The sequence below is a fragment of the Lampetra fluviatilis genome, chromosome 13 (assembly GCF_964198595.1).
Source record: "Lampetra fluviatilis chromosome 13, kcLamFluv1.1, whole genome shotgun sequence".
Classification (NCBI taxonomy): Eukaryota; Metazoa; Chordata; class Hyperoartia; order Petromyzontiformes; family Petromyzontidae; genus Lampetra; species Lampetra fluviatilis.
The window spans coordinates 10,843,864-10,857,531 of NC_136287.1; the positions used below are offsets into that span (position 1 = coordinate 10,843,864).

General features: G+C 46.1%; 1 protein-coding gene across 1 annotated transcript in view; it reads right to left on the reverse strand.

Annotated features, from left to right (window-relative positions):
* Positions 1-9,598: 9,598 nt before the first annotated feature.
* The window catches only part of MAMDC2 (MAM domain containing 2), a 44,007-nt gene continuing 39,937 nt past the window's right edge, over positions 9,599-13,668 (reverse strand). Inside the window, exons 12-15 of the mRNA XM_078861899.1 lie at positions 13,295-13,444; positions 11,126-11,391; positions 10,951-11,035; positions 9,599-10,105 (exon numbers count right to left, since the gene is read on the reverse strand). Coding sequence (XP_078718025.1) covers positions 10,050-10,105; positions 10,951-11,035; positions 11,126-11,391; positions 13,295-13,444 — 557 coding nt within the window. The 3' untranslated portion in view covers positions 9,599-10,049. The remainder of the gene's footprint in view (positions 10,106-10,950; positions 11,036-11,125; positions 11,392-13,294; positions 13,445-13,668) is intronic.

Genomic DNA, 13,668 nt, shown 5'->3' on the forward strand with positions numbered 1-13,668 from the left:
TGGACAAAGCTACGAGTTGGGGCCCCCTTGACAATCACGATTAGACAACAGTGTAAAAGAACTAAACACGTATGTGTAGACGTCATTAGGCAAGAGGATCTGCGATATATAGCCTCGGTACGACCGTGCGAGACAAATAAAATATTGGGGCTCCATCCGACAGACTGCCGCACTCCCCTGAGCTGATAATGTCGTTACTACGCCACTGTCTCCTGGGAAATCTCTTAAGCCTTCTCAGGACATTGAATGTCGTGGCTTTGTCAGTTGCGTAATGATACACCACTCAAGACAACGCATGCACGTCAGGTTTCTCCCTTTTTTCAGTATTGTGAGATATTCTTCCTCCCGTGACATGTCTCGGTTTGTTTTGTACCCCAGAGGTGACAACCCTGGTGGCACTATACCTTTTACAGTTGGCGGGTTTGGGTCACTCAGCCACGCCATCTGCAGAGGCCCGGATCAATCTCCAGAAACCAAGGATGGCACATGAACTGCAGCAGTGAATTGTGCGGTGGAATAGAGTCAATCTGTCTTCTTGGTTCTTTCGGTAAAGTCACGTAGAATGGAAATAAATAAATAAACATTTTTCAATCATTCTCACGACGTTTCGGCCACAACGCAAGCAGCCGTCCTCAGATGAAGAACAGGTCTATCGAGAAGACAGAGTCTGTCTTCTCGACAGACCTGTTCTTCACCTGAGGACAGAGTCTGTCTTCTCGACAGACCTGTTCTTCACCTGAGGACGGCTGCTTGCGTTGTGGCCGAAACGTCGTGAGAATTATTTTATTATGTTTTATTTTTATTATTTTATTATTTCCATTCTACGTGACTTTACCGAAAGAACCAAGAAGATGATTCTCTGCAGTCACGAAAGTTTTAAATCGAGAGTCAATCTGGTTAAAGTCTAGCCTTTCATTTTTGCTGCTCCTGCCAACTCTGCTCCTGCCACCATCGTGGTCATTGGCTGTCAAGAATAGCTACTTGCCTTTGCTCCGCGTCCCGTCCCTGGGATGCATTTCATAAAACTGCTTCCCTGTTGGGGTGGAAAAAAGAATCCGCTATACTTACTCAAACAGTTTGGCTTTAGAACTATTGTCTTTCGACCTGATATAATCTGACTATATTCAGACGTTTATCAGCCTCACTCTCCAAATAAAATCTGTCTTTATTACTGGCTGCCTTGTGTTATTCAGACTAAAGCTTCTGCTTAGCAACTGTAATAAAAAATATGCAGGTGACTCGTTGATAATTGGAAAGTGGAGGCAACGTGTAATATTAATATTGTACCAGTGCAGGGAAGAAGCATAGATTTACACCATTGGAACCTCATTTGCCAGTAAAAAATATGATAATTGTTTTTTTACCCTTCTATCTGGCAACAAAACTGACACCTTTTTTTAGGCTAGGCTCTAAGGAAAGCTGTCTCGGGTGTGGACCAATCAACTTCAAGGACAGTACATACATTATCAGAGTTACGTGTTTTTTTGTTTGCATTATGACTGCAGGTATTGTGGTCTATGCAAACATGACTCCTTATAAAAAAAAAGGTGTCAGTTTTGTTGCCAGATAGAAGGGTAAAAACCCAATGATCAATTATCAAGCATAGATTTGTTTTTTTATTATTCATCCGGTGGAGGAAGCTCTAAACACGCCCATTGTGTTTGCATTGCAGATATTCAATGAATCCACGAGCGTGTATTATCCAAGACAATAAAACCCCAAGCTTCAGTTTTTGTTGTCATTATTGCCGCCACCATTTGCCAACAGCAGAATCGTTTATGATGTGAGCCACAGAAATCACTTTGCTGGTAAGCACCGGCAATTGTCCACGTAGCCCGTGTGAGCTCACCCGTGATCAATCGCGCGTATAATTGTTCACTCTGTAGCATATGGGAACCTAATAAACCATTTTGCATAGCTGCGGAGAGCTAGGGGCGTTTATTTGTTATGATAATTATTATTCTGAGTGAATGCAACGGTGATCGGGGTTTGGACCCAGAGCCCCACGTGCACAGCAGGGTACGAGGCACGTCCCCAATTTAGATTTGGGTGGACTTGGTGCTGAGGAATTGAGCTGCGGTGCTGTGACGTGGAGGGTTTTTGTGATCGCGATTGCAGATACGCGTTTGTCCTTCTTAAGAGGACTTTTGAAATAAAATGTTGCCGTTTCGCAACCTCCCGCCCGCTTGTGTAAAGCTGTTGTGGAGTCGCCCACTTCTCCGGAGGACAGAACACAACACAGAATCTCTATTCATCGTCTCCGAATTTTATCGTTATTAGTGTCGTCTAATTAGCCGATCTGTACCCCACCCCTCGCTCCTCGCAAGGATTCGTGACGGGAGGAGAGAGGGGACAGGCCGACAGGGCGAACTGGCTACATCTATCAAAAATAAAACAATAAAATCACGACGTTTCGGAGGCAACACAAGTCTCCGTCATCAGGTGGGACCGTCACAGCCAGATTTGCAGCAGCTGTGACGGTCCCACCTGATGACGGAGACTTGTGTTGCCTCCGAAACGTCGTGATTTTATTGTTTTATTTTTATAAATTTTAATTTTTTACCTACGTGACTTTACCGAAATAACTAAGAGTATGAATCATTGCAGTCACGAAAGCTTCAAATCTAGAATTTTACTTTTTTTTTACCTACGTGACTTTACCGAAAAAACCTAAGAATATGAATCCTTGCAGTCACGAAAGCTTCAAATCTAGAATTACATCTATCAACTTTGGTGGGCACAGCCTCTGTTCCCCTCTGCTGAAAAACTCCACTTTGCATATGGTTTCCACCTTGTCCTGGTTTGCCCAGGATTGTCCTCTGCTAAATCTGTACATTTCTCTTGTACAATGACAAGGCCTGGTTTTGTTGTGTATCAGTACAACACTCAAGACATATTTATATGTATCCCCCCCCCCCGGCCCTCTTCCTGTATTGTGAAATATTATTCTTTCCATGATATGTTTCAGTTTTTTTGTACTGCAGAGGTGGCAATGCGAAATTCGTTTCGGCAGACCCACGGCCAAACAGAACAGCGCTGCTGGGTGCCTTTCAAGAGGCACCCAATCGAGAGCAGTGCAGAGGTCAGAGGGCAGAGACCATGTAGGGCAACGTATGCCTCTCCCCTGAGCGCAGCTCTGCAGCTGTGCCACTTGTTTCTATACACCGCTTTATTTAGGCAGCAAAGCCTCACTGGGTCTTAAGGATGCAGGTTTTGCTCGGTTTATGTGTGTCCGGTTGGTGCAATTTTGCGTATATGCGGCTAACCTAAAATTCGCTATATGCGGTTTTAATCCACTCAAATGCGGCGATGCGGTCGGACGTGCAACAACATCGCGTGTGTACTGTGTGCGCGACTCGGCAGGCGGCTGTCTTGTGTGGTTTTACATTGTGCGCCCTCGTTTTTCGGACGCATCTACCGCGTAAAGCGAGGGACACCTATGTTTTAACAAGGGCCCCACCTTCGATGTGTTCACACTTCCGACAGTCCTGTTCTTCACCGGAGGACGGCTGCTTGCGTTGTGGCCGAAACGTCATGAGAATTATTTTATTATGTTTTATTTTTATTATTTTATTATTTCCCTTCTACGTGACTTTACCGAAAGAACCAAGAAGATGACTTCCAGAGTACTCTTTACGCGTGGAATAAAACTGGAGTACCTGGAATGTGTCACTTGTAGGGGTTATTACGTTTAAAAAAGAAGTCTGCACACCCAGGTGAGTAACCTACTTGCATCACTGCCTTGTAGAGGCTAGCTCAGATCCACTTCAGTTGGGTGGCTAAGGACACGGTGATATTTGTGTGATGCACCAACCCAGCCTCTAAATATTGCCATTAGAGTTGCTTTGGCTACCAGTCACCACCACGTCTATCAGCATGAGACTTAGATTAAACAGTTGCATAAGCACCAACATTACAAGTGTAGGTTTTAATTCTACCGTTGCGCACAATATGCTGCCGTTTTTATTTGGAAACAAAAACATTTTTGGGAGTAGTCGTCTGTGTATTTGCTTCGCATTAATATTGCACAGAAAAGCTTTTGTGGAATTTAAGTACTTTCGCGATCGCATTGCATAAAAAATGCAAGCCACTTTTTCTCCCGTGCGTCAGAGCGTATTGGTGCCACCGTGTATAATGGCATCGTGTGAGTCGGATACAATATTTTTTTTTAAAGAATGCTTTCAAAGTCTATTTTCGTCGATGACGGCAGCGACACGTTTATGGGCTTAGTTTAATGGATCTTGTGTGCCTCTGTCACAGTGAGCTGAGTGCTTTCTTCTGTTTTATGATAAACTAGCTGTACTACCCCTGGGACTTGGATTCACCACACCCGGCCGCCTTTGTCTCCCCAGTGGCGATGTTCACACCACAACAGTTACTCGTTCGAGGCTCAGTCGACCTAGGGGAGGCCCAGGACCGGTTCAAATAATCGTCACCGGTGGTGGCCGTGAGCGGGATTCGAACTCGGGTCGCCGGGTTCGTAGCGCGGCGCGTTAACCACTACACTACAATGCGTTACGTTTCCACGTGCGCGGGTCACGTGACAGATTTGACGTCACAGCTCACTTGCTGTGCAAAAAATATATGCATTATTGAGCTCCCCCCCCCCCCCAAAAAAAAAGTGTATTTTCATAATGTGTGCATGGTGTACAGCCTGGAAAGTACCCACATGGCAAATTTGCAGTTTGTTGCATGTCGGGAAGTACGCTAAACATTTTGAACAGACACACATATTCACAACTTTGCCTTTTATATATATGGAGATGTATGGGTGTATAGATATTTGTCGGTGTAGTTGCAGGGCGGGCGCAGAGGGGGGGGGGGAGTCCAAAGGTTTTGAGAATTCAAGAGTGAATGTTGTACCACCTGATTTGTTGGTCTTGGTTTTAATTCCCAGCTTTGCTACTCATCACACAACAACTTTTTCATAAATGTTTTCTCCTACAACATCAGAGTACAGCGGCACATTAAATACGCACTACAATGACAATAGTTTCAAGCGATTTGAAGCATGTTTTATTTGGGGGGGGGCAGGGCTTTGTGACGTCATATTTGAGGGGGGGGTCTGACTTTTTGTGACGCCGTGTGACGATGGGGGGGGGGGTCAAAAATCGTCCAAAATCGCGTGACGTCATTTATGGACGGCCCCTTGCCTTACTACACGTAATGAATGCCATCTAGGGTTCTGCGATCATGACGTTTGGAAGAAAATCCCACCGCGCTGAGATGATGAACACAAATTTGTAATTGCAATACTGATGATGAGAGTTGTACTGCGTCCGTTGTACTTTGGACTGCGTACATTGGGCTGCGTACATTGGACGAGGGTTTCACTCGTGGGTCTGAGGACATTCAGGCTCAGAGGCCTTGGCTCTTTCTGAGTCTTTTCATTTGGTTGTTTTCTTGACACAAGTGCCGTACGTACCATATTGAGGGTAACAACCAGGAATTATGTAAGCTTTTTTTTAATGGTAGACTATTAACAAAATTTAGTGTAAAAAAATAATTAAAAGTACCTCCTCACTCAAATTGGCATTGAGTGACGTTCACCTCCGTTGGTAATCCTTAGTCAATAATACAAATTCCACATTCCAGTGGCTGCAGAAAATGTTGCATACAACAGATAACGACTATGGTGTGTGTACACTGCATATACGGTTTTAAAAAAAGCTGTGCTGTGATTGTCCACACGCGGTCAAATTACAGAGAGGAATTCAAAGATTCAACAGGAGTGTGTGAAGTTGAAATGCAATACTCTATTTTAAATCGGCCTAGCTCCATGTAATGAGCCATTTTCTTTGAGCATTGGCTTTGTACTAGCGTGTAATGTAATATCCAAACTGCCCTCTCAAGTATTGTATTGAAGAAAAACCCCGGCTCTAAAAATAGTCATTATAGGCAGTGTTGGGAACACATTCCTGCGGAGGGAGCTGGTAGGAACGTTGGGTTGCTCGGTCAATGGCCAGGGTCAACGGCGGCGTGGTGTATTCCGCAAATATGCCCGACTTTGAGGGCGGGCACAAGCCGGCGTGAGTAGGTTAAACGTTGAGTTTTATAAGGGCACCACGGGGTGACCAGCCCCTCCCCACCCAGCCCCACCCCTCCCACCCCCCACCCAGCTCCACCCTCCCAACCCTCCCCACCCAGCCCCTCCTCACCCGCCCCTCTCCACCCAGCCCCACCCCTCCCATTTTTGGATGCACGACGGACGGACGGACACAATAATCCCCTGTGGGCTGGTGGAACCAGGTGGTTCCTACCATTATATCTTACTGTTATCAGATTACCAAAGGCAGGCATGTATCCCTGTTTCTGTACTGAGTGTTTCTTCACCACGACGTCTCCTAACTTGCACGTGTTCTCTAATCCACAAGTGCGCTTGGGCAGGGGACATCGCCAGAAGGAACGATGGCTGTTGGTCGAGACTAACGACGGAGTGGCAGGCAAAGGAGGGAACAACGCTCGATAGTAAGTTCACTGTGAAGGAGCGATGACGTTAGTTCATCTGTGAAACGACTGGACGTCTGTGTAAAAGAGCTTCATAGCTCTTCGGATTCCGCCAGTATAAATACATATTCTGATTCTTATTCAGGCGCCAGATGAGTGTTGCATCACAGGGTTGTTAGAGATGACAATGGCTTAATAAGCAGACCTTCATCCAGCAGTGGATTCACGATGGCTCATGATGATTTCTGTTTTGTTCAGCGCTCGATCGGATAACTGCTACTTGGCCTGTACCGGGTTAAATATTTGTTCTACTATTAATTTTACAACGACACAAAATATTGTTCCCAAAAATAATAATCACAGTGACGAATTGCTCATGTCAGAATCGTGGGTTAATGTGCGAGCAGCAGCAGTTGGTGCGTTCACGTCACGGCTACAGAGCCCACAGTTGTAGCGCTGTGCCATGGCCGCCAAGGTTCAATCAATGTTCATATAAAAGTAATCATAAATGTAATCAATTGGGATATAACTTTAAAATGTTCGGGCTTCAGCAATCAGGCTGAACGCTTTTCAAAGTAGCCCACATATAAACCAACGATACCATCAGCAACACGCATGTGTACTCAATCCCGCGGTGAAAATATCACGCGGAGGGCTATCAATCACCCGTCTAACGCCGTACACTCAGCTAATCCCTAAATCACGATTTTTTTTTACTATTTGACGCAAATCCAGAAAGGCACTTTGCTAAAATTAATAAGATTTGCAGCCCTCCCGAGTCCATGTCCAAAGCTCGTATAATAAACTGGCAATGGAGCCAAAGCATTAGTTAATCATTGTGTATCTGAGAAGGTGTCCCCAAATCCTTCATTATATAAATTGTTTAACCTTATGTGGAGACCATCACAAGGGCTGGGTGGTGTCCCTTTGCCCCGAGCACAGCTCTTGCCACTTCACGAGCCACGGGAGTAGAGAATCCGTGGCCACTCGAGCAAGAATCTTCCACTACTCCAGACACGAATGTCATACGCCACGCGTGTGAATATCATGTTTCACGCCGGGTTCCTTCGAGGTGGGAGACTCCTCCAAGAATCGCATTCAATTGCCGCCTAGGTGACTCCCGCAGGATTTGTGATTGGTCTTCAGACGATTGCCCTGTTTATATATATACACACAAAGACAAAGATTACCCGTATCGCCTTCACAGACTGTAGGGACAAGTGATGTTAGCAAGCACCTATGAAGGCCGGAACGGCACACAAGGGGGTGGGTGGCCAGCACCACGCCCAACCACCTTTGTCTCCCCAGTGGTGATGTTTACACACAACACCAGGTACTCATTGGAGGCTGATTCGACCTAGGCGAGGCCCAGGACCGGTTCAAATAATCGTCACTGGTGCTGGCCATGAGTGGGAATCAAACCTAGGTCGCCGGGTTCATAGCACAGCGCGCTAACCGCTACACTACCGCTCCCCAGTTTATATAAACACATACATGTACATGAGTGAGCATCTGAAATTGCATGAATGCATATTTGAGTGAGCATCTGTCTGTTTGTATGTCTACACGTGCAAGTGAGCACTCAATAATTTGGCAGCCCTGATGGTCCAAGTGGTAGTTCTGGCGATCCTTGAGGAATGTCCGGTGTCACCTGTAGAGGAAGTGGTTGGAGCGGTGGTTATAGAGGGTAGTTGCGGTGGTAACGGTGGTGGTTGCTATGGTCTTGACGGACTCAGTGTTCATCCCCGTGTGTTGCCAGGGGTAGTCCCAGTGATCTCGGTGGTATCATTGTTAATTTTGACAGTCACCCTGGACCCAAAGTTGACAGTCGTCCAAGTAGTCATTCCGATGGTTCCAGTGGTAGTTCTGATGTGTTGAGTGTAGCCCCAGAGGTCTTGTTGGCAGACTCATTGGTTCATGTGGTCCGAGTGGAAGTAGTTATGGTGCCTGTAGTCTTAGCAGTAGTCCAGGATGTCCCAGTGGTAGTCCTGGCGGTGGCTCTGGGTGGTAACGCAAGTGGCTGACCCAAATACGAACCAGCCGCCATCGACCAGAATCGCCATTGAAACGTATTTCATCTGCGTACGCCATACGTTTAAATGGCATATCCACTAGTCTGGTCAGACTTGACGATCCTTGCCTCATTGCTTGAAAACTTGCAATCGGGGTAGACTCTGGCCAATTTCGCATTGCTGCATCGGCCATATGCTTCAGTGGTTATTTTGGTTCATACCAGCTGGCTAGAATCGGGGTCAACTTCAAGGAATTACCACTAGAACTACAGAGGAACCTCCTAGACGACCACTTAGACTTGGAGAGACCACGAGGACCACCACTCGGATTAATGCTGGAATCTTCAGAATTCAAAGGCGATACCAGCCAGCCGGTATCACGATTAAAACATGATAGATTACATACGGTCACGTGTGTGTGATATCCTCAAAATAAACGGTTAAGGAGCTCGTATAGAAGTAAATTAACGGCAGCGGTCTTTATACAATTACCCAGTCGAGCCTTCAATTACACACAACCATCATATGAGCCATGCACATTTAGAAACGTCAAACGATTTATTGAAAGTAATTGAGATGCGCAATAGGCGACTGTGATTACGGGTTTTTTTTTATTGCGTTTTGTTCCATTCTTAAAAGAATACATTATTTAACCAGACAATTCCCGTCCCTAATCCGCGTTTCTCTCATTTAATGCTAAAACATAACCATAGCTTGTCTAGAAACATTGTCTCGCGGATTAAAACAAAAAACATTACCGTATAAAGAGTACTGCAGGGAGAGGTGGGGGGGATTGATTGGTCTGTCAATCCACATCACATTATACTGCACCCTTATGGACTCTACACAATTATCTTGATTACAACCACAAATCAAGCCTAACACTTCAGGAACGGCATATGTACAATGCGTATAAATTAAAACAGAAATAATGTATTCTCTATTTGCTCTATTCAGACGTGGATTGTCGGTGAGTGTCTAACACGACTGACGGGGGTTGCCCAGTCACCACTGCATCGTCATCCCTTCGCTTGCTGATACAGCAACAACGTGCTCACTAAATTTCGATTTAAAGCTTTCGTGACTGCAGGGATTCATCTTCTTGGTTCTTTCGGTAAAGTCACGTAGAATGGAAATAATAAAATAATAAAAAGAAGATGAACGTGCTCACTGTGGCGTTGAGCCGATCTAAGGGGATACCAATACCGGGCACAGATTCCTCTCACCATCAGATGCAACTCACCATCGATGTGGCCTACTCTTGTCTTGAAACTTTTTTTTCTTAATATGATTTGGTAAATTGCTAATGATTCACACTCTTTTGTGTTATAACACAATCTCAGCTTAGGTGCAGAGTCTTTAGACCGAAACATGTCGCAGTGTTCCAGGGAACACGAAGCCAACGTAATATTGAAAGTGCTTTTCCTAAGAAAAAATTAAAATGTACACCCCATATTTTGTCAGATTTTTTTGTTTGTTACACGACAGACCACACCCTGACCTTTACAAAAACAGCCTCTGTAAACTTGTTTTAATTCTCAAATTTCCGTTCCTACAAACCCACTCGTTGTAAATCTTCCTTCATCGACATTATTTGATGTAATTCTTCCAACCGTCTTCTGGCCCATGATGGTTCGTTGTGTCATCTACAAAACAAAAGTCACGCAGCAGGCAAAAAACATGAAATAAACGAAAATTGATGGGCACAAAGTCTGTTCAAATGGTCAGCTTTCAATGTGTGCTTAAACTATATAGTGATGTTATTCTGATGTCACCTATCGTCACTTGGTCGAAGTCAAGATTCAATTACTTATTTTCTCTCAGCTTATCACAGGAGTGTCAAGAGCACGTGGGACGACAGTATAAATGGATGGAATCTTACTCTCCGTCTTTGCATTGCCACCCACTCATCGCTAAAACCACCGGGATAGATTACCGTATTTGGTTAAAGCAGGGCAGGAAAGAGCGAATTTAATTTAGCCGTAGGCAAAGAGCCAGCTTTACGTAAATTCGTTTTTGTAAATAACTACATCCTCGTTGAATTGAACATGTAAATGGAAAAAACTGCAAAGCAACATTGTTATTTGCTTCATGAGTAGAGATATGTTTAAGTGCATGACGATCAATGTTTGTATCCCAATCACTAATAACAAACAAAAGCACGTCCAATTTTACTTTTGTGGTCATTGATAAATTACACGAGTGCTTAGAATGTATGTCTGTAAGTTTCTCAGTCGTAAATCTTTGCCGTAAGGGAAGCCTTCGTGCTTTCTTCGCGTCACATTAAAGGTCAGTGCAACATGCAGTGTACAATGCTCTTCAGTGCTTTGTCTCTGGTGCTCCATCACCTCGGGAGCTGGTGGTGCCATCACCAGTCCCGCTTTGTGCGCGCAACGCATCCCATCAGCTGCTCGTCAGCAGCTCCCAGCAGAAATGAAGGCAATCCGCGAGACGTGAAATGATTTGCAACGAGCAAGACGGCCGAACTCACCATCGCACGGACCCTTCTGGATGGTGATATCGTCCAGCGAGATGTCACCACTCGCGTTCGGCCCGGAGATTGCCGTGAACACAATCTGCAAGAGAAAGGCGAGGCAATCGGCGGGGTGGGGGGCGGGACGCTTTTTGACCCACCGGGAAAAAGAAAAGTGCCCGAGCGAGCGCACCTGGTGGTCGACGCTGCTGCTGTACTCCACAAGGACCCGCCGCCAAACGTCGCCGTGCTCCCCCCACCGAGCCCAGAGCGCCGCGTCGCGCCGCGCCGGGTCCTGCCCCTCGCGGAGGCTCACGCTCAGCTCCCCGACCCCGGCGCCGTGCAGGTGGCAGAAGAACGAGAGGCAGCGAGCGCCCGGGACGCCGCGCAGCTTGGGCGACAGCAGGCTGGCGCGCCGGCCCGGCGGCATGCCGCTCGCCTCGATGTACATGTAGTGGCCTGCTCCAGTAACACACACAACGGGCGGGTAGTTGTTGAGCGGTCGGGGGAGCGCTGGCGGTGAATGCCCGTGAGGGCTGGCAGGCTGGCGTGGAACACGACGGGACCAGCACCAACTACAAACTAATTTTTTTTTTTTTTTACCAGGTAAGGCCCACTGTGTGAATGTATGTTGAACTTCTTTCGCACCGTACGCAGCCAACCGTGCTAACTGGAGGTGCGGGCTCTATAGGTATTTTTGAGAAGTGACCTGGCCACAAATGATAGCTCAACAAAGTGACTTATCATTTGGAAATTTAGAACAGCCAAATACTCTGAATGCACGTTGATTCCACATGTGGAGGGTAAAACCGGAGGACCCGCAGAAAAAATCCACGTGACCATGGGGAAAGAGAGAGACGGGCAAACTACAAATATACAGCAGGTGTCAGGGTCGGGATCGAACCCACGACCTCCTGCATACTAGGCGAGGTAGTTAACATCTCACCACCGTGGTGTCCCTGTGAGCAAACCAAACACCTCGGAATCGGAATCTTTATTTATCCCTGAGAAATCCTTGTTGTATTTGCACGACTGATGTCCACTGAGTATCGCATAAGGTCGTGTTGATCTCGAGGAGGCCCAGACCGGGTTAAAATATAAGTTGCCGCTGCTGCGATGCTTGGCGATGGGGCTTATACTCATGTCAGAGCAGTGAGCTAGCACTGCCGACAAGCCGGGTTTGAATCCAGGTTTCATCCACCCACAAACCGAGTTCTCAATTGTAGCGAGTTGACGCTCTAATGTTGTTCACCAAAATGACTGCAGCAAAACAAAATAAACTCGTTGAAAAAAGAAAATATCACTTAATTTGGCGATTTCCAATGTGAGAATTTAACATTTTTTTCCCTTTGCGAATGTATCACCACTTTAAAAATAAGAGTCCTATTGAAGGGATAAGAATTTCTGTGAAGTTGTTCTCTGACAGAAGAAGATTTCCTGTTTGCCGTGACACTTGGAAACAGCAATGTCTTCGTCACATGACGCGGTGTCAACTTCTTCTACTCCCTGTCAGTTCCAAATTGGCGTTGGCACCAAATTTCTGTTTCTGTGGTCTGGTATACAGCAAGTGTTTGACCAAAACTCATCGCGGGATGCCGTCTTGACACCCATTCATTTCACCCAGTCAGCCTTTGCCTTGGCAGACTCGGCGACTGACATCTGTCACATCAACAAAGCGGGTGCAATGACACGGTGCCAGTAGCTCGATTAAATTATGAACAGCAAAGGAAGCGAGATAAAAAAAATCCGCGTGAATAAGAAAACTATCTGGAACTATTTTGACACATACGTAGGATGGGCAACAACAGGAAAATTAAAAGTGTGTTGTTTGGAAAAATGGAAGGAGCCGGAAAGAGAGGAAGACCAGAACAGAGAATGGTTTGACGACGACATCAGAGATCGGTGCAAGAAAGATGTGGTATTATTTCGATTTGAAGCTTTCGTGACTGCAGGGATTCATCTTCTTGGTTCTTTCGGTAAAGTCACGTAGAATGGAAGTAATAAAATAATAAAAATAAAATATAATAAAATAATTCTCACGACGTTTCGGCCACAACGCAAGCACCTGAGGACGGCTGCTTGCGTTGTGGCCGAAACGTCGTGAGAATTATTTTATTATGTTTTATTTTTATTTTTGTATTATTTCCATTCTTCGTGACTTTACCGAAAGAACCAAGAAGATGTGGCATTACTTGAGAAAATTGGCATAAGGCAAGAGCAAAGGGGGAAACAAATGAGAAAATGTGCAGGAGACACCTACGGGCTATCTGCCCATGGATCGCGATGACGATGATGATGATAAAATATGAGAACAGGGGGAGGGGAGGATAGGAGGAGGAGGGAGTACGGCCGAGCCGGGCACCGTGTCCGGTGGTGTGGTCGCCCTGGGGGCCCGTGGACGAGGTGGGCGTGTTGCCGCTCCGCCTCAGCCACTTGAACGTCTCCCGCACGTCGTGTCTGTAGCCGCACAGGCCCTCGTCGAAGTCGCAGTTGGCCAAGCTCCGTAGTGGTGCTGCAACAGCGGTGGCAGCGGCAGTCGCAGTCACGACGAGGCCTTTGCACAAGCCTGCAGCCTCTGTCCGGTCTAGTTTCAAGTTTGTTTTTAACCATGTGAGATGTATGTTGAACTTCTTTTGCGCCGTAGCCAACGGTGTGAGATCCCAAGGGACTAGGATAGGTGAGCTGGGTCACCAAAATGCCAAGAGGAAATCAACCAAATAGAAATCGGAGCAAAAT